General features: G+C 42.6%; 1 protein-coding gene across 1 annotated transcript; it reads right to left on the reverse strand.

Moving 5' to 3' along the window:
- Positions 1-11,329: 11,329 nt before the first annotated feature.
- LOC124269376 (centrosomal protein POC5-like) lies at positions 11,330-20,004 on the reverse strand. The gene is made up of 8 exons (XM_046704393.1): positions 19,996-20,004; positions 19,694-19,764; positions 17,496-17,694; positions 16,478-16,657; positions 15,595-15,760; positions 14,036-14,232; positions 12,959-13,135; positions 11,330-11,899 (listed from the first exon to the last, which is right to left on the reverse strand). The coding sequence occupies exons 1-8, from the start codon at positions 20,002-20,004 to the stop codon at positions 11,768-11,770; spliced, it is 1,131 nt and encodes a 376-aa protein (XP_046560349.1). The 3' UTR covers positions 11,330-11,767.

Below are 20,004 nucleotides of genomic sequence, written 5' to 3' on the forward strand. Positions count from 1 at the left end.
AATATTGGATCTGTGAGGACCCAGGTTAGAACTGATCTTCAGCAACCCATGCTTGTTTTAAACGACGACTACTGGGATAAGGTGGTCCGGCTCACTGACTTACTTGACACATGTCATTGTTGATCACTGGATTGTTTGATCCAGACTCGATTATTTACAGACTAGAGCCACATAGCTGGAATATTGATGAGTGTGTCATTAAACGCAAAATAGGTGTCCACATATGCCATTTGCGTGAACGGTGTTCACGAGCCAATCCATAAGTTACTGCAAGTCATTTACGTCAGAGGTGTCAGTGGTGTAGGTAACGATTATACATTGCATCGGCAATGCGATGAGAGCATCCCTCCTTTATGCTGGCAACCGACACAAACATCTGCTTTCCTCATCTGGTAACTAACGATCAGTTTGTTTGATTTAGTTTAGGCTCACAACATACATTAAGCAACATCTTGGTAAAATAGTTCGATGATGGCTATTTTAAATGTACACGTAGGTGTTATATTATCCATCTCAGAACTTATCCATCCTTTGTTTCTGTTATTCATTCACCTTGTAAAGTCGAAGACATACACTGCCAGTCAGCCAAAAGGTCTGTAGTGAAGCTAGTGTACTTTCGATATGTATCATTCAGCACATAGACACTTAGACCTTATCTTACCTTGTCTGTATTTTAATAAAGTCTTAAAACGGTTTTAATTACTGCAGTCATTTGATAGCTTAGGTTTGTCACATCCGTGCAGCTTGTAAATAGATGCGTCTTTGCCGTACATTCGGACAATAGCGGACAATATAAAACAGTTGAATACTTGTTTACTCCTACTCACACTTACTCATACTGTGGTATGTATTATGAATTTAGAACTAGTTTTAGTCACGTTATGGCTGAAATATTGCCGATGTGACTTTAAATCTTAACTCACTCACTCACTCACTCACTCACTCATACTGTGACTGAAATTGGTGGTAGTGCTTTTTACCGGAACAGATCTCTAAATCCGTTGGGGCACATAGATAGGTCTGGTGGTGAACTGGTTTTTGCCATACACTCAGTTAACATACAATATAAAAGAGATGAAAGCGTGTTTATTCTTATTCATACGTACCAGAAAGTCGTAGTCAGACAGGGGAATCTCCCTTTAGCAGCGTCTTTATATTTACATAGGAAAGGTTGCGTTGCTTTACTTATTTTCATAATAATTATTTAAAGAGATGAATTGCGGTTAGAATCGGTCTTTTAGCAACTCATGCTCAACGTAGGAGATGACTCACGAGTTCGGATAGTCAGGCTCGCTGACTCGGCTGACACGTCCCAAAATGCGTAAATTAATGTTCATGATGTTGATCACTGGATTGTGTGGTTTTAGACTGAATTATTTACAGACACCCCCCACACACACCATATAGCTGGAATATTGCTGGGTGCGGCGTTAAACAACAACCAAACAACTCACTGGTCTGTGAAAAAGAATTAAATTCACTAACATTACTCTGCTCACCAGTATCAGTAAAAGTAATTAATGTGAACGTAATCCTGGAAAAGATTAACGGGTCAATATATTCATTGTTTGACCATTCTCGTGTTCACTTGTGGCGACACAGAACTAACAAAACAATTTCTTAGAGTGGCACTTTAGAAGTGTGGACGTTTAAGACAGACAAACTCTGCATTAGCCAAATAATGTCTTAAAGTATCATGGGGAAAATTAACTATGCTGAACTGGACGAATCGATACCAAGACCACTTCAGAGGTACATTTTTAGCATTCAGGAATTTTATCTGACAGACGCATCTTGTAAAGTCAATGGCCTGTGGTCAAACGAGTTTTCAAAATAGATATTCAGATGCTTCTTTATTCACAAACCTTTTAACGAAACGTCTTCTTGGATGTGGGATAAATGATTCCTTTTCAGAAAAAGAGATTTTTCGTGGAAACAACTCGTGCGAAAGAATTCACTGACGGAAAACGTATGTATTTTGCTTCACTTTGTGTAGCTGGAATGTAGAAATACAAGAAATATCTGATGTTTATGTCACTTTCCACCGGTCGGTTATTTAGAAGCTTTTGATAAAACTCTCAAATGTATCTATCTATTGCATGAAACAACGTGTACTCTTCTGATTGTGATTATAATTTTAGTGAACTCGTCAGTGTTATTGTCCTGCTTTCCCTATGAGCGATATGTTCCAACTACTATGACTGTGTACGTCGTTTGCAGTAAAACACGCTTGGTGGCTGAAATGTTGTGTACTGATATTGGTGAAAGTAACAGGTGTGATGAGTTACACTCACGATAATGATGAAGTATTCGTGGAAAATACAGACGGTAGTAGTGGTGTTTTATTATTTTTATATATACTGGACAAACATAGTTAGGGATATATGTACATTTTGAAATTATGAATAATGATCTATTTATTCATTGACACACTGATAAAATATCAATCATAAAAATAACAATATCCCTTACTTATTTTGTCCAGTATATATTTTGTTCTGTAAGTATTTGGTAGTTTGTTCTATGCCATGTCATTAAGTAACTCGAACATTTTTAACTGGCAATGTAGCACACGCTGCATATTCTACAAGAGTGTGTAGTAGAGCTTTTAGCAATAATCCAGCAAATACATTTTACACAAGTGGGGAATCGAACTCGTGTTCGAGTGAACGAGTGAACCTTTAACCATCAGGCTATCCCACCACCCCTCAAATTCTGAGATGGACCTCCTAAGTGTATCTCTTGGGATCAAGTATTCACCATCAAGGACATTCTGCTTGACTGTGTCGATTTTTCAACTGCAAGGGACACATTATGAGGCAAAGGGACTCACATTATAAGGCAATAAAGTTGAAAGATATGTTTACCCGCATGAGGGGCCATCTCATTGTTAACTACTTGAGAGAGATTGATCTGTATCATAAATTGTAATTGTGTAATGTTTGAGACAAATTGCTTGTTTTAACATTCTGTGCCATGACATTTTCAATTTGTGGATAAACATGTGATGAATAAATATGTCTTTTAAGAAACTCATTTGAACTCTGTACTTTAAATGTGTATGTCTGCTGACTTGGTCTCGTCGCTATATGGCTGAAATGATGCCAATGCGACGTAAAATTCAACTAAACTCAACTCAACTCAAATTCTACACGAAATTCCCTTTCGGTGAGATAGAAGCTTGGAGTTTGTTTGAGTTACCCGAAGGCATAAATATTTGCTGGAATATTATAGCCTTGCATATAGGTTTTCTATTCGTCGTTATATTTCAGGGTCTGTGTGACAGACTAGTCAGGACAGGCCATCGGGTACTGCTTCGTGCATGTTCTTAATATGTCTATGTACACGTTTGTCAATGTATATACCGACGTATTTGTAATTCGATAATGTGCTGTTGTGTTCATGAAGTCTTTCTGTAAGATACAGTTTCTGTGAAGATTAGCTGCTATTGATGACATATAATGTGTTCAATTTTGTCTATTATGAAACTCAAGATTGGGAGTTACTCACAATCAAACACGGGTATTGTATGTTATGTCCCTTCGTTTCCGTGTGTATGTGTGTGTGTGTGTGTGTGTGCGTGCGTGTGTGTGTGCGCGCGCGAGCGTAAGTACGTGCATACAATGTTTAAAATTATCTCAGAAACTGTGACTACAAGCAATTAAGCACCCCCCTGTAATGTACGGAACGGGTATGGACACCGATGTAAATGAATGCATTTCTACAACATTTGCAACATTTCCGGGCAAGGCATAGGTCTGAGCATCACCAAATGATTTGGAATACCTGCAAATCAATACATTTCCATCAATAACAAAACTATTCCAAACGTGAAGAATTCGGCCTTAACGTGCTGTGATTATTTCTTATCTTTCCAAAAAAAACTAGCTATTTACGTAATTCTTCTTCGTTGCATTCTAAACTAGTAGCATATCATCATAACATCAACAAATTTATAGAGGAACATTTGAATTGTTCATTACAAGCATTATTTTAAATGTGTGTTAAATATTACTGCATGACGAACAGTCGTCAAGCTTCACAATATTTTACTAAACTTGTGGAAACATCCAGATAAAGAAAGATGCTTCCTCATAGTTTCTTATTTTCACCGTCCGTGATACACCTAATTGCTTTTGTTCACTGTATTCTAAACTGATTTGCATATTGTCTAAACAGTAATAGCATCAAGGTGGAACATTGGTACTTACTGTTGTTGGTTGTAGGCTTCCTTGTACATATATGCTGAATATTATGGACATGCCTTCAAGTCAGTGGGGAGCGGTGGGGTCGCCTAGTGGTTAAAGCGTTGGCTCGTCACGCCGAAGATCCGGGTTCGAATCTCCACATGGGTACAATGTGTGAAGCCCATTTCTGGTGTCCCCCCGCCGTGATGTTGCTGCAAAATTGCCAAAAGCGGCGTAAAACCAAAATCACTCACTCACTCACTCACTCACTATTACAGTCAAGTCAGAGAGTTCAGCAGTATATTCCTTTACTTGCAGACACATCGAGGTACAGAAAGATGTTTCCTTGTAGAGGACGTGACTTCATATTCCAGATAGCTGGCGCAGTTTTTATCACGACCGTCACTGGAACCTTTGAACTAAAGATACAGCCGGTTGGACCTGAATTGTGCAAATATCACTGTGCCCAAATCAATGAGTGCACATTTTGCATGTTTCTAGTACAAAGGCTTGCCTGCATTGCTGCATGGTCCAAAGCCCCGCCACACACTAAAGGAGAGGGGGCAGTCTCTTTAGATATCTCCAAGGTAACGGTTGTTTTCTATGACTCTCTTGAATACCAAAGTACAGAGTTAGGTTTCATATTTGCATGACAAGTTGTGAAAACACACCCAAGGCTTTGCAGATGCAACTTGACAATAATTAACTCAACAGTGACTAAACATCTCTGTTCTGATCAATGCATTTTGGGATCTGTGTCTACTTGAAAATGCATGTTATGACAGTTAATAAAAGAAATGGAATTCAACTAATACGTATAATCGTACATATGAACATATATGTGTGTGTGCTTGTGTGTGTGTGTCTGTGTGTGCGTGTGTGTGTGTGTGTGTCAGAAAGCATTGGAGTCAACATCAGGGCAAGTCAACAGTTACTGTACTCAAAAGCCTTGAGATGCAATTGTGATGGATACGGTCCTTCAGCTACCCCTTGTTTGTAGGCATAAGATGAAATTATGCTAATGACCATAATTATATGCTTATGGTCTCTTTTAGACATTGTTAGTAATTGGTATGAGTGTTTACATACAGTTTCTGTCGTAGGTAATACCAAGAACCTTTTCTCAAAGTAAGGAGCGATGTACAGAGAGACCATCAAGGGGGAATTTTTCCCGGTCGAAAGACCTTCGCTGTATAAAACGTAAGTGTTGATTATTTGCTCTTGAAACTATTTGAAGAAACTCATTTAGAATGTTGCTGATTCCAAAGAGTGTAGCAGTCAGAATGCCTCAAATCATATTCCACACTTACCCTGTAAGTAACCCTTGTTCCTACAACTATGCATGTAAATTTACTTACTTACTTAATCCCCTTCGTGCTCTTAGCACATAGGGCCGTTACTAGAGTTTTCCAATGCTGTCTATCCTGGGCCCATTGCTCCACCTGTCTCCAGGTCCACCCTACGACCTTCATCTCTGCCTCCACAGATCTTCTCCATGTTTCCTTTGGACGTCATCTGTTTGTTTTTCCTGTTGGTATCCATCGCATAGCAACTCTTGGTATGGAATCTGGGCGCATCCTGCAGACATGACCGATCAAACGCCATTTTCTCTTCTGGATCTCGAGGGACAGTGGGCTGGTGTTAGTGCGCATGTTCAGTTGTTCAGTTGAGATGGTGCTTGACCAGGAGATGCGAAGTATTCTTCTGAGACATCTGGTTTGGAATACATCAAGTTTGTTGCAGATCTTGTGGGATATTTTCCAGGATTCTGCACCATACAAAAGGACTCCAAGAATGTTGCTCTTGAATGTTTGGTAATTGTGCTGATTGATTTTGACCTCCAGATGTTCTTCAGTGAACTGAACACTCCGCTAGCCTTGCCTATTCTTGACTGTACATCTGCTTCTGAGTTGTCATTGGCTGTGATCTTGCTGCCAACATAGTAGACGTCTTGAACTTCGTCGATGTTTGTACTTCCAAGGGATACTGGCAGTATAGATTTGGCATTAATCTTGAGGATATTGGTCTTCTTGGTGTTGATCTTCAAGCCAATCGTTTCTCCTGTTGTGGCAAGGTTGGGCGAACAGGGCAATGTCATCAACAAAGTCAAGATCTTCTAGACTATTGGTGAATGTGCAGCTGATTCCTCTTTGCTTGCTCTTGGTGATTCTCTTTAGTACCCAGTCTAAGCAGAGGGTGAAGAGGAGTGGGGATAAGATACAGCCTTGTTTCACTCCTGTTCTGATGTTGAAGTCCTCAGTTCGGTCGAACCACGTATGACTCTGGCGCTGAAGTTGTTGTACAGCATCTTCATCATAGACATTAGTTTGTCTGGGATCCCGTAGTGGGCGAGGATCTTCCAGAGAGTGGCTCTGTCAATACTGTCGAAGGCCTTGGGAAAGTCTATGAAGTTGGCATAGATGGTTGCGTTCCATTCGTTACTTTGTTCTATGATCTGTCTGAGGGTAAATATTTGGTCCATGCATGATCTTCCTTTCCTGAAGCCAGCTTGTTCTTCTCGCATGAGTGTGTCCATGGTTCTCGAAAGTCTGTTGAGGATTACTCGGCTCAGTACTTTGACGTTTGATATTATGTCTATTAGTAGCGTTGGTGTTACTGAGTCCTCTGCTTGAGCATATCTGCATATATCTGGTCCATTCCTGGTGCTTTCCCGTTCTTAAGTGCCCTTATTGCTCTTTACACCTCTTCCATGTTCGGTGGTTCTGTGCTGATGTCCAGGCTGTCGGCTGCAGGTTCAATGTTTGCTTCTGTATCTGGGTCTTCCCAGTTCAGCACTTTCTCGGAGTGTTCTTTCCAGCGCAACAAGACTTCTTCCTCTTCCCTGTTGGTCTCTGACCGGTCCGGCTGCAGTTTGGCATTTCCCTGAGAGTGTCTTGGTCAGTCTGTAGAGGGTTTTCATGTCTTGTTTGGATGCTGCTTGCTCGGCTTCCTCTGCTATTCTTTCGATGTATTTCCTCTTGTCTGATCTTGCTCCCTTATTCACTTCTTTGTCCAAAGCTTTATAGTTTGTCTGCAGTTGTTCTTTCAATCTCTGCGACCTGGTACCTAGAATTTTACTCTTTTCCCTTTCCGCATTTCTATTTTCCTTCAGGTGTCATCCGATATCCATTCTTCTCTTTTCTTCTTTTTGTGTCCAAACAGCCGTTTTCCTTTTTCCAGTAGCACCTCATTGACCTGCTGAAGGCCAGTGTATTGCTTTTCTTTAAGCACACTGAATCTGTTCCTCACCTCAATCTGGAAGGTTTTCTTGATCTTTGAGCTTGGAAATGTTGACAGGTGGCGGTCTCTGTCATTGTCTCCTCACTCCTCAAGTTTCAGTTTCACTTTAGCCAGTACCATGTATGTACATGTAATGGTATATTATTAATAAGTTGTTAGGATACAAAGTGCACATGACAGAGAACGGTTCTACAACTGATAATCATTTTGGTCCATATACGAAAAGTATTTGCACCATGTAAGGTGCATGCAGATTATGAACTTCTGTTTACAGTTGTGACGCCAACAGCGTGTCCAGTGAAAACAGAAGAACAGACACATGTCCTGGTTTCACCATACATGACCAGTGGTTCGATAGCTCTATTTCGGGTGCTCCACCTTGAGGACAACTCCATTTCAACATATCGTCATATACGCCCAAAACATGTCACTGCCATGGCATACGTACCAACACTCCGACAAGTGCTGATGCCAACTTTAGACCCCAAGACTATCCAAGCCTTCTCATTACATACTACTGTCATTGTTACCGTAGGGAGGGAAATGTTCATCTGGTCAATCGCTGTGGATGATACCAAACAGCTTGTTTTCCTGGCAACAAGGAAGCCATATGGCGGTGTAGCTAGTATGGCACCTGATGGAAGAAATGTCAGGAAAATCACCAGTCGGATTCAACCCAAGGTACTTTGCCTTGATACAGGGCGAAATATTGTGTATGCAGCGGACTCTGAATCTATATTTTCATCCTCATACTCTGGACAGAGATGGCAGAGAATAATAAGATCAGATAACACGTTAGGTCTCACATTAGGCGATCAGGGAAATGTGATGTATTATAATGAAAAGAAAAATATTGTGAGATTGGAGTTGTTCAAAAAAGGAAACGAGAGAAAAGTTATTGGATTAAATATGTACAGTAGAAACCTACTTTACAGACAGGGTTATCTTTATGTAAGTCATCTGCACGAGTGGCACATGTACGTATTGCATGAGTCTAATTATTCAAGTGTAAGGCAAGTTAATATTAAGTCCTATTACAGACTATTCATAGCTATGATGCCATAAAATGCTTGAAGTGTGGTTTGCTTTTCCAAACTTCATTATTAGTTTAGCATGAAGCAAGTATAACAGATGCCTTCCGTGAAACAAGGCGTCCTTCTGAAATGTGTTTACTGGATCTGTAGCCTTAGGAGGCACCCACTCACTTGCCTGATTGAACGTGTGTTGTTTTTGTCGTCTATTAAAGCTGTTCTATTCCTCATTATATCTGGCGATCCTATTTTCAATACCTGTTAATCAATCCTCAGTGTAGTTATTTTAAGTATTTTTAAGTTATTTTAAGGGGATCAGGGCGAAGGGGTTCGAGTCCGTTGGGGCCATGTCCAAATGTTGTTGTTCAGAGATGCTTCTCTCAAGGTGCGGAAGTCGGTGATACGAATCCTCCATCTCAGGTAAACATATTTGTAAATATTCGGGTCCAAAGGTAAATATGTTCCTGTGAGTCGGGTGGTTAACTAGGGTCCATGTAGGTAGCAAAGGTACTGTAAGTCCCCATGGTTTCTAGTATGGTGATCTACCTTCAGTTGTTGGCGATCTGTGGCCTGGTTTATTTTATATTGTATCGTCCTCTATAGTTAAAGTATTTTAGATTTAATTACTAGTTTTAAATATATTTCTGTGATAGTCTAGTTGGTTTTACTGTCCTTCGTAAACCTTGTTTTCATCGCTATATGGCTGTAATATTGATGATGCGATGTTAACTTTTAACTCACTCACTCACTTTCCTGTTCCAAAGGAAATGTCCGCTATAGACAGACCTAATTTCAATTCCGACTGGGTGGATTCTTAATCCTGTAAATGACGATTTAAATTTCTAAGATAATGCATTTTTCAAATTAGAGTTGTCAGAATTCTCTGAAATCTAGTATGTGGAAGGACATCTCCATTCAGAAAGGAAGGACCCCTGGGCTGTATTAAAGACAAGACAATCCAGTGATCGACAGCATGAGCATCAATCTATGCAATTGATTACTGTATGGCATGGAACACTGAAGCCATGTACCTGGAATATTGCTGAGTGCAGCATTAAACAAAAAAACAAACAAACTTAAATCTGATTCAACACAGCACAAACTCATTAAAATAATTTATTTCCTTTCACATGACATGAATGCCAGTTATACACATAAGCAGTGACACATGTTGCAAGTCAGAACTGTAGCTATCATCAAAACCCTCCGCATCATGCAGCTTTATGCATGATGTAGGTACATTGGTAAATGTTCCTCGTCTTAGTAAGCCGAGACTTTGAAATTCCTGGCTCCAATTTTCATGTTGGTAATATGAAAAATATAAAAACAAAAAAGTCCCATTTCAATTATCTTTATCTTTATCAAAGCTAATTATCAGAATTTCAATAATATATTCTTATTGAAAGCAACAGTAATTTGGTATTTCAACATTTTGTTGCTTCTGGATCTCAGAACATGAGAATCAGTACTTTTCATATAATTCTTTTCACACAGGTGCAGGCGCATTCGAAGAAGGTTTTAAGTAAGACAGGTTTTAACAGTGTTTGACCTTTACATTTATGTACAATGTCACGGCAAGCGTTTATATACAACAGTAAATACAAGTCCAAGATATCAAACAAACATTGCTTAGGTAAGAAAGATTAGGGAGGATGGGGGTCTGTCAAGAGATAGCGACACAGTGATAGGTAGGCCTAGGGGTGGCTCTTGTCTGACTCAGTCTATCAAATATCCCACAGGGTTCTTTCTCAAGGAACTGGGTCCTGATCTGAAAAGGGGTTGTAGCTCTACGTCATTCGTCATTCGCAAGCCTATGGTAGACTCCAGACTTACGACTGACTGACTGACAGAGTTTGGTTTTACACCGCTTTTAACAATATTCCAGCAACATCATGGCGGGGGGACACGAGAAATGGGCTTCACACATTGTACCCATGTGGGGATTCGAACCCGGGTCTTTGGCGTGATGAGCCAACGCTTTAACCACTAGGCTACCCCACCGCCCCTCCAGACTTACGACGTAACGTTACAATTGCTTTGTGGACCCAGAGACTTACTTGCACCTGGTGCAGATTTTAGAAATAACCTTACACATGCTGACCAATGTAAAATTATACATAATGCTTCAGTTTTGAGAGACAAAACATGTCTAGATTGTTTTATCTTACTTCATAAATTACCATGACATGAACATGAAATCGGAGTCACTGTTGCAAACCAGTTCCTCATACAGTGTAACAACACATTCCCGAGAATCAACAGCAACACTATCTTCCTATATGTGGCCCACACATTGTCTTAAAACACGCCCGTGAAGGTCCGGGTTAGAATTGATCTTCAGTAACCCATGCTTGTCGTAAGAGGCGACTAACGGGATTGGGTGGTCAGGCTCGCTGACTTGGTTGACACATGTCATCGTATCCCAATTGTGCAGATCGATGCTCATGCTGTTGATCACTGGATTGTCTGGTCCAGACTCGATTATTTACAGACCACCGCCATATAGCTGGAATATTGCTGAGTGCAGCTTAAACTAAACTTACTCACTCACCATTTTCATGGAACTGACAAACAGGAATAGGCTGAAATAAAACAAGGATCATGTATCAGCAGATCCTTGCACATTAGGGGGAGGCAACTTTGCTAAGTGAACTCAACTGCAGATCTTTAGACAACTGGGCAAAATGTTGACAAGCTAACTTAAGAGCATATAATTAATTTCAATAGCGTTTGCTTTATGTTAGAAATTCAAGACTAGATTAAACTCCATTAAAAGGGCCTAGTATAAGCTAGTCCAGCTTTAATCAGAGTATGCTTCAAAACAATGTACATAATACAATTTTAAACCGATTTCTCAGCACTTCATCATTCAACATGTCTGCTCTTAGGTTGGCATTGTGTAGTGGACGTCAAAAATGGGCTTCACACTTTCCACCCATGTGGAGAATCCAACCCGGGTCTTTGGCGTGATGAGCAAAGCCACAGCAATGTGTAAACACATATTTTACTTCTAGCAACCATTGATCATGCTGAAGAATGGTTTGCTGTGTACGTCAGAAGGACCAGTCTTTGAGTGAGTGAGGGTCTTTTGCAGCTTTACCAATATTCTATCACCATTATGGCGGGGACACCAGAAATGGACTACACACATTGTGGCCCATGTAGGGAATAGAACCTGGGTCTTCGACATGAGTAAACACTTTAACCATAAGGCTACCCCTCGCACTGACCAATCTTTGAAGTCATATTGTCCTTGTCATATCACATTCTTGCTAAGTTTCCAGCTGTTTCCTTGTATACTCTACAGTGTCAGTCCACAACCTTGACTGACTGAATATGTGGTGAGAGCACGACCGGTGACCCTTGACCTGCTAACCGCTTGTAGATCTGACCTCCTTGCTGTGATGGAAACTTGCTGGCTGCTGCCTTTCCTATTGTTTGCTGAAAGAACAAATTTCTCTAATATCAAAATCAGAAATGTCCCCAGCAATCTATGCCGGTCATAAGTGGGTACCAAGTAGGCGAGTGGTCAGGCTTGGTCACTTATTGATTGTGTGTCCTCTCACGCCATTGGTGTGGATCATTGGATCATTAATCACTGGATTGTGTGGTTCAGGATACTTTTGGGCAGATGTCATATTCCTGTAATGTTACTAAAAGGAAGAGGTGAGGTGAAATTGGGTTTAACGCCGTGCTTGAGAAAATTTCACTGATATGACGACATGCATGCGTATGTATGTGTATGTGCGGCTGCTTGTACTAGCCCAGACTGAAGCTGGTTTTATAGTGCTAGCCCCCTGAGATACCATGCCGCAGTGAAGCATGAATACCCCACTCAGACACAGTATACTGACTCCGAATCGACCAGTCCTTGTTGTACACATTAATGCCGAGCGCCAGGCAAGGACCAACAAGTACCATATTTTAACGTCTCTTGGTATGACGCGGTCGGGGATCGAAGCCGCGACCTTCCGCTCTCCGGGCGGATGCTCTAACCACTACACCACGGAGGCGGTCCACCAAGAGGAAGAACTGAATGTGGTTGAAGTCTAAGGCGTACAATCTGATTTGTATTTCAGCAAACGGTTACAGTTTATTACATCACCATGCAGACTGTCTCCAAGAATCAATAAACCCATGAAGATACGGGTTAAAACTGTTTTCAGTAACCCATGCTTGTCATGAGCGTTAACTAACAGGATTGACTGGTCAGGCTCACTGACTTGGTTGACACATGTCATCGTATCCCAATTGCATAGGTCAATGCTCATCATGTTGATCACTGGATTGTCTGGTATAGACTGGATTATTTACAGACCACCGCCATATAGCTGGAATATTGCTAAGTGCAGCGCTAGACAAACAAACCAAGAATCAGTCTGTGACTATTTTCTTCACATTAGCAGGCTAAATGTAAAGAAACAGGTCCCAAGTTTCAATTTTAAATTGTTCCACATTACTGGTTTTTGGGGGGATGCTGATTAAATTTTAATCTGGTACCTTGGTGACAGGCTGATGCCTCTCCACAATGACAGATGCCATGGGTGGGGCGAGAGTGGAACTTGCCGTCCCCGGACCACGAGAGGACTTCCCCGAGTCGACTTTGGCAGTGACCTTAGCAGTGATGACCTTGCCACGATGTGAAGACGATGTGGCACTGGTGGGACGAGATGACACCTACAACAAACAATAGAAATAGTTGTTAGTTTAATTTTCAGGAAGATTCTGTACACAGAGCATGGAGAGTGGACAATGTTCGATGTCTGAGTGCCGTTGTACAAAACAACCTTAGCGCTAAGACTGGCGTAAGCCTATGTTAAGGTATGGGAGTTACAATCACCTTAGCGCTAAGACTGGCATAAGCCTTTGTTTAGGAATGGGAGTTACGATCACCTTAGCGCTAAGACTGGCATAAGCCTTTGTTAAGGTATGGGAGTTATGATCACCTTAGCGCTAAGACTGACGTAAGCCTATGTTAAGGTATGGGAGTTATGATCACCTTAGCGCTAAGACTGACGTAAGCCTATGTTAAAGTATGGGAGTTACGATCACCTTAGCGCTAAGACTGACGTAAGCCTATGTAAAAGTATGGGAGTTCTGATCACCTTAGCACTAAGACTGACGTAAGCCTATGTTAAAGTATGGGAGTTACGATCACCTTAGTGCTAAGACTGATGTTAGCCTATGTTAAAGTATGGGAGTTACGACCACCTTAGCGCTAAGACTGACGTAAGCCTATGTTAAAGTATGGGAGATACGATCACCTTAGCACTTAGACTGACGTAAGCCTATGTTAAAGTATGGGAGTTACGATCACCTTAGCTCTAAGATTGGCATAAGCCTTTGTTTAGGAATAGGAGTTATGGTATCCTTAGCGCGAAGACTGGCATAAGCCTTTGTTAAGGCGTGGGAGTTATGGTGACCTTACCATGAAGATGGAGAACATGTTGATGTGTGCCGTTCAAGATTTCATCTTCAATGATCTAAACATTGAGTCACTGACAAAAAGATGATTCCTAATTTCAGATCTTTTCATCTTTGATTTACAATATTATAACATGACAGAGACCCACTCACACTTGATCTAGTCTGTGACACAGTGGAGGTACGTGACCCCTGGCTGCTGACTATACGAGGTGGGACAGGGTCGGAAGGTTGGGTCATGTACACAGCCTCCTGTGGTATTGTCTTGGAGTGACCGTAATCTTTGTCAAGGGCATAACTGTCCAGATTGTCTGCAATATCATCAGGGGAGACGCGCTTCCCAGAAGACACTGAAAACAGAGAATTGAGAGAATTCATTGAGTGAGTCAGTTGAGTTTAGTGGTGTGTGTGGTGTGTGACGTTGAGTGTGAGTGTGTTGTTTGATGTTTGCATGTTGTGATGTGTGTGAGTGGTGTGTTGTTTGTGTGTTCTATGTGTACACTCACATCGTGTGTGCAGTGTGTTTGTGTCTGTTGTGCGATGTGTGTGTTATGTGCGTCTTGTCCGTATTATTTTGTCTTGTATATGCATGTGTGTGCATGTGCATGCATTCATGAGACAGAGATGTACCTTGCTGTGTATGGTATGTTTTTTGTATGTTGTATGTGTGTGCATGCACACTGGCATGTAATGTGTGTGTCGTGTGCTGCCATTTGTCTTTGTGTGCCTGCATGTGTGTTGGGCCTGGTGTGTATGTGCATGCATTGTGTGCCTGCATGTGTGGCATGGCATGGCATCGTGTGGCGTGGTGTGTATGTGCATGCGTCGTGTGCCTACATGTGTGGCATGGCGTGGCGTGGCATGGCGTGGTGTGTATGTGCATGTGTTGTGTGCCTGTATGTGTGGCGTGGCGTGGCGTGGCGTGTATGTGCATGCATGGAGTGCCTGCATGTGTGGCATGGCGTGGTGTGTATGTGCATGTGTTGTGTGCCTGCATGTGTGGCGTGGCGTGGTGTGTATGCATCATGTGCCTGCATGTGTGGCGTGGTGTGTATGTGCATGTGTTGTGTGCCTGCATGTGTGGCGTGGCGTGGTGTGTATGCATCATGTGCCTGCATGTGTGGCGTGGCGTGTATGTGCATGCATCGTGTGCTTGCATGTGTGGCGTGGCGTGGCGTGTATGTGCATGTGTTGTGTGCCTGCATGTGTGGCATGGCGTGGCGTGTATGTGCATGCGTCATGTGCCTGCATGTGTGGCGTGGCATGTATGTGTTGTGTGCCTGCATGTGTGGCGTGGCGTCGTGTGCCTGCATGTGAGGAGTGGCGTGGCGTGTATGTGCATGTAGTGTGTGCCTGCATGTGTGGCGTGGCATGGTGTGTATGTGCATGTGTTGTGTGCCTGCATGTGTGGGGTGGCGTGGCGTTGTGTGCCTGCATGTGTGGCGTGGCCCGGTGTGTATGTGCATGTGTTGTGTGCCTGCATGTGTGGCGTGGTGGCGTGTATGTGCATGCGTTGTGTGCCTGCATGTGTGGCGTGGTGTTGCATCGCGTGTATGTGCATGCGTTGTGTGCCTGCATGTGTGGCGTGGCGTGGCGTGTATGTGCATGCGTTGTGTGCCTGTGTGGCGTGGCGTGGCATGTATGTGCATGCGTTGTGTGCCTGCATGTGTGGTGTGGCGTGTATGTGCATGCGTTGTGTGCCTGAGGTGTACCTTGTCCCTCCTCGCCCTCTTCCTCCCCGTGAAACATGGTCATGGCCTCCAGGTTGAGGGCACAGACTCCTCTCATGAAGGCCTTCTTCATGGCCTCCTCATACTTCTCCCGCTCCACGTTCATCCGCCCGATCTTCACATGCGCAGACTCCAGCTCCTCGTTCAGCTGCAAGACATCATCTCTCCTGATTACTCAATAGAGTCAATACTGTGTCCAGACATATCCAAATCATAAATTGTGACGATTCGCAATAATAATTTCACTTTATTTGATATACCTTTTTGTTTAAAGTGAAATTCATTGGTACGTTTTCACTGCAAACTATAATGGACGGTGACAAGCACTGGTGTTCAACATAGTCAAGATATGCAGTATGGGTTATAAGGCTGGAAGTGAAACCTAGGAGTATATTGAAATACAAGTGACCACTGTTTATTGCTGTGCTCCAGATTGAACATGACTAGGGCTGCAACGATTCGGTTCGATTCATCGAAAACCGAATCTGACACCTTAGCTTCAATTTTAGATAACCATTATCACTATTTCGATTTGATACTTGAATACCATTTTAAATTATTTCCACACAGCCAGGACATAATTTTGACTCCAGCTCGAGCAGTTTCGAGTGTTGAAATAAGACGAAACGTGATTGGTTGACGCCGGGCAAATTATAAAATGGCAATTGTTGTTAGTAGACATTGCCAAGTTGACAATGGATTTCACGATACAAAAGCTGACTCTGAGAGTTAAATGAAATCTGATGGTTTTACTTGTATGAAGAATCAAATCAAAAATGATCGAATCAAGGGTCCAATATGCAAAATCAAATCGAAGTCTGGGTGAACTGTTGCAGCCATAAACATGACATCCTTGATCACCAACCTGTCTGATTTTGGCTTCGTATTCATTAGTGAGCTGCAAGCACACGTCCTGTGCCTTGGACTGACACGCCTTCTCCACCCGCTGCCGCCACTTGTTCTCGATGACGGAGTGCCAGGCGACCCACACTCTAGAGGACAAGCTTCTCTCGTAGTGCTTCCTGGCCAGATTGCTGGCAAACGCCTGAAACAGGAGGGAGTCAGTTGGGATTAAACCTCACATCTCTTACCTTGTTTGTTTGTTTGTTCGTTGTTTAACGCCACACTCAGCAATATTCCAGCTATATGGCGGCGGTCTGTATATAATGAATCTGGTCCAGACAATCCAGTGACTGACATTATAGCTAAAATACATGGAATTATCATGAAACGGCCCTCCCATTATCAGAAATTTGCAGGCCGCTGCAAATGATATTGGACCGCTCAACCTTAATGACGGGCCACTATCAGTTCTGTTGTCAAGTGACGTCATAGTGGGTGCGTGGGCTTACGGTTCATTCGACATTGGCTTTGGACTGGCAGATATTCTGGGTCAAACAAGTCAAAGCAACCCGAAATTCCCGCTTTAAATAGCGATAATATTGGCTTTCTTGCTGGTGCTAACCTTAACAATTGCACTATTATCGTTGTTGTTGGACCAAAACCGAACACTGACATAGTTTGACATGTTGCAGGCTATGGTCTTGTGAAAGGCCAAGGTCGAATATCGTCACTTTCTGTTGTGACGTCACTTGAATTGTTCGATTGACGTAATTGCATTCGGTCAGTCAACCCCGTCAGAAGTTGGTTTTGAGTAAACTTACAGTCAAATTCCTTCATTGTTTCCTTTTTCTTTTCAACACAAATTCCATGTATTTTAGCAATAATAACGGTAATGCTATTTTTGAGGGCATTATCATTTGCAAAAGCCCTCGGTCTCCTTCGTCGGGCAGTTAATGGAAGACCAGTTAATGGAAGTTTGATCATGATTCTTTACTCAGAGTATAACTGATTTAACAACACAACGGGGCCGGGTTGCTCACCTCCCGTTTCAGGTCATTGTGTCTGAGTTTCCACTCGGTGAACTTCTTCAGCATGTCAAACTTCTCCCTCTGTTTATGCAGGGCGTGGGTGAGGTTGGAGATAACCTGGTCTTTCCGCTCGATGGATTGTTCGTATGTGTGGAGCAGCTCCTTCAACTTGTCAATCTCATTCACCATCTGGTTCTTGTCCGACACAAACCTTAACAAGAAGACAAAGTCATCAATATCCCCCGCAATGGCAAAATACTCTTCATGATTATGTCTACGAGTTATGATTATGTCAAATATTTAGGTGTGCATATAGAAAAGTGGAAGGAGAGTATTGAAAGGTTTTTAAAGTTATGCTCCAGAAAGGAGCACTATCACCAATTTCATTCTAAGTCGAACTTGTTGCCATGGAAACGCCAAAAATATTTTATTCAGAATTCCAAAACTACCAAAAAGGAACCAGTACACCACCAGATCTATCTATGTGCCAAGTTTGGTGAAGAAATAGTGGATGGTTTTAGAGTTCTGCTCCGGAAAAGACAAATGTGCACGGACGTACGAACGGATGCACGCACGGACGGAGTCCATTTTAATACCCCCCACAAAACGCGTTGCGGGGGATAAAAAGAGGACAACACAAGACAGGGCTGGCTATAAATATAGATCATAGAGACGAGGGTTGGTTGGGTTGGGTAGGGTTGTTGTTTAATGTTGCACGGTCTGGACCAGACAATCCAGTGATCAACATTGTGAGCCTCAATCTACACACATGAGATACGATGACATGTGTCAACCAAGTCAACAAACCTCTTAAGACAAGCATGGGTTGCTGAAGACCAATTCTAACCTGGGTCTTCACGGGTCCTTTGGGGAGAGTGAGTATTGTTTTATGGCACTTGTAGCAATATTCCAACATTCCATGGCAAAGGGGCACCAGAAATGGGCTTCACAAATTGTACCCATATGGGGAATCAAACCCAGGTCGAATGCTTAAACCACTAGGCTACCCTACCATCCCCGGGTCTGTTGGCCAGAGGTGTATGCATTGTTAGCTAAAGCTTCTGAATTCTTTGTGTTGATGTAAATGAAAAGATCAAATTTCCCAGATTCAACATTTGCATGCTTTGGACTTCTCATTGGACCTGACCGCCTCCGTGGTGTAGTGGTTAGAGTGTCCGCCCGGAGAGCGGAAGGTCGCGGGTTCGATCCCCGACCGCGTCATACCAAAATACGTGAAAATATGGTACTTGTTGGTCCCTGCCTGGTGCTCAGTATTAATGGGTACAACAAGGACTGGTCGGCTCGGGAGTCAGTATAATGTGTCTGAGTGGGGTATTCATGCTTCACTGCGGCATGGTGTCTCAGTGGGCTAGCACTATAAAACCAGCTTCAGTCTGGGCTAGTACAAGCAGCTGCACCTACACATACACACGCATGCACGTCGTCATGTGAGCGAAATATTCTCAAGCACGACGTTAAACCAAGTTTCACCTCACCTCTCATTGGACCTGGGTACCATTTTGGTAAACCCAAGGTCAAGGTTATGGTGCAAACAAACCAAGAAAAATAATCAGGTCAAACCTGGGACTTGAACCCATGATTACAGGTTTCTGCCATACCATTGGTCGGTTTGTGGTTTAACGCCACACTCAGCAATATTCTGCTATACAGCGGCAATCTGTAAGTAATCGAGTCTGGACCAGACAATCCAGTGATCAGCATCTTGATCATCTATGCACGCAATTGGGATACCAAGACATGTGTCAACCAGGTCAGCGAGTCTGACCACCTGATCCCCTTAGTCGCTTTTCGCTACACTGACTGACTGACTGAGTTTGGTTTTACGCCGCTTTCAGCAATATTCCAGCAACATCACGGCGGGGGACACCAGAAATGGGCTTCACACAATGTACCCATGTGGGGATTCGAACCCGGGTCTTCGGCGTCATGAGCCAACGCTTTAACCACTAGGCTACCCCACCGCCCGCTTCTCGCTACAAGCATGGATTGTTGAAGACCGATTCTCACCCGGATCTTCAGGGGTTTCTACCATACCAACAGGTGCAAATCTGCACAGCAAATCATAGTACTTAGATGACTGCTCCATGTTACAAATAAACAACCTCACACTGATTAGAGAGTACTACATAAACGGGCAGTTCCAAATGCAAACAATAAAGGCTCCACTTTAACACAAATCCTCCCAATACCTTTCTCTCTCCTTCTGCATTTCCAGTCTGCTCTTTTCAACAATCCGGATCTTGGACTGACCAAATTCTGCCTGCAATTAACAAATAACGCAATCAGAAATGTTCTTTCTATGGAAAGACCAAAGTGATGAAGATCTCAGATGTAATCCACTTTGGTCAAGCACAAATATGGAGAACAATAATTTGAGTGAAACAGGATTTGAACGTAATTAGTGCTTCCTGGCATGCCAAAGTGTGGCAACCTTCAGGGTTCATTCAAGCATTCCTTACTTTGAGCCCATGGCCCACCAGCCCTCAGTTACGTGGGTCAT

The sequence above is a fragment of the Haliotis rubra genome, unplaced genomic scaffold (assembly GCF_003918875.1).
Source record: "Haliotis rubra isolate DU_JTF1 unplaced genomic scaffold, ASM391887v1 Scf1444, whole genome shotgun sequence".
In the NCBI taxonomy this organism is placed as follows: domain Eukaryota; kingdom Metazoa; phylum Mollusca; class Gastropoda; order Lepetellida; family Haliotidae; genus Haliotis; species Haliotis rubra.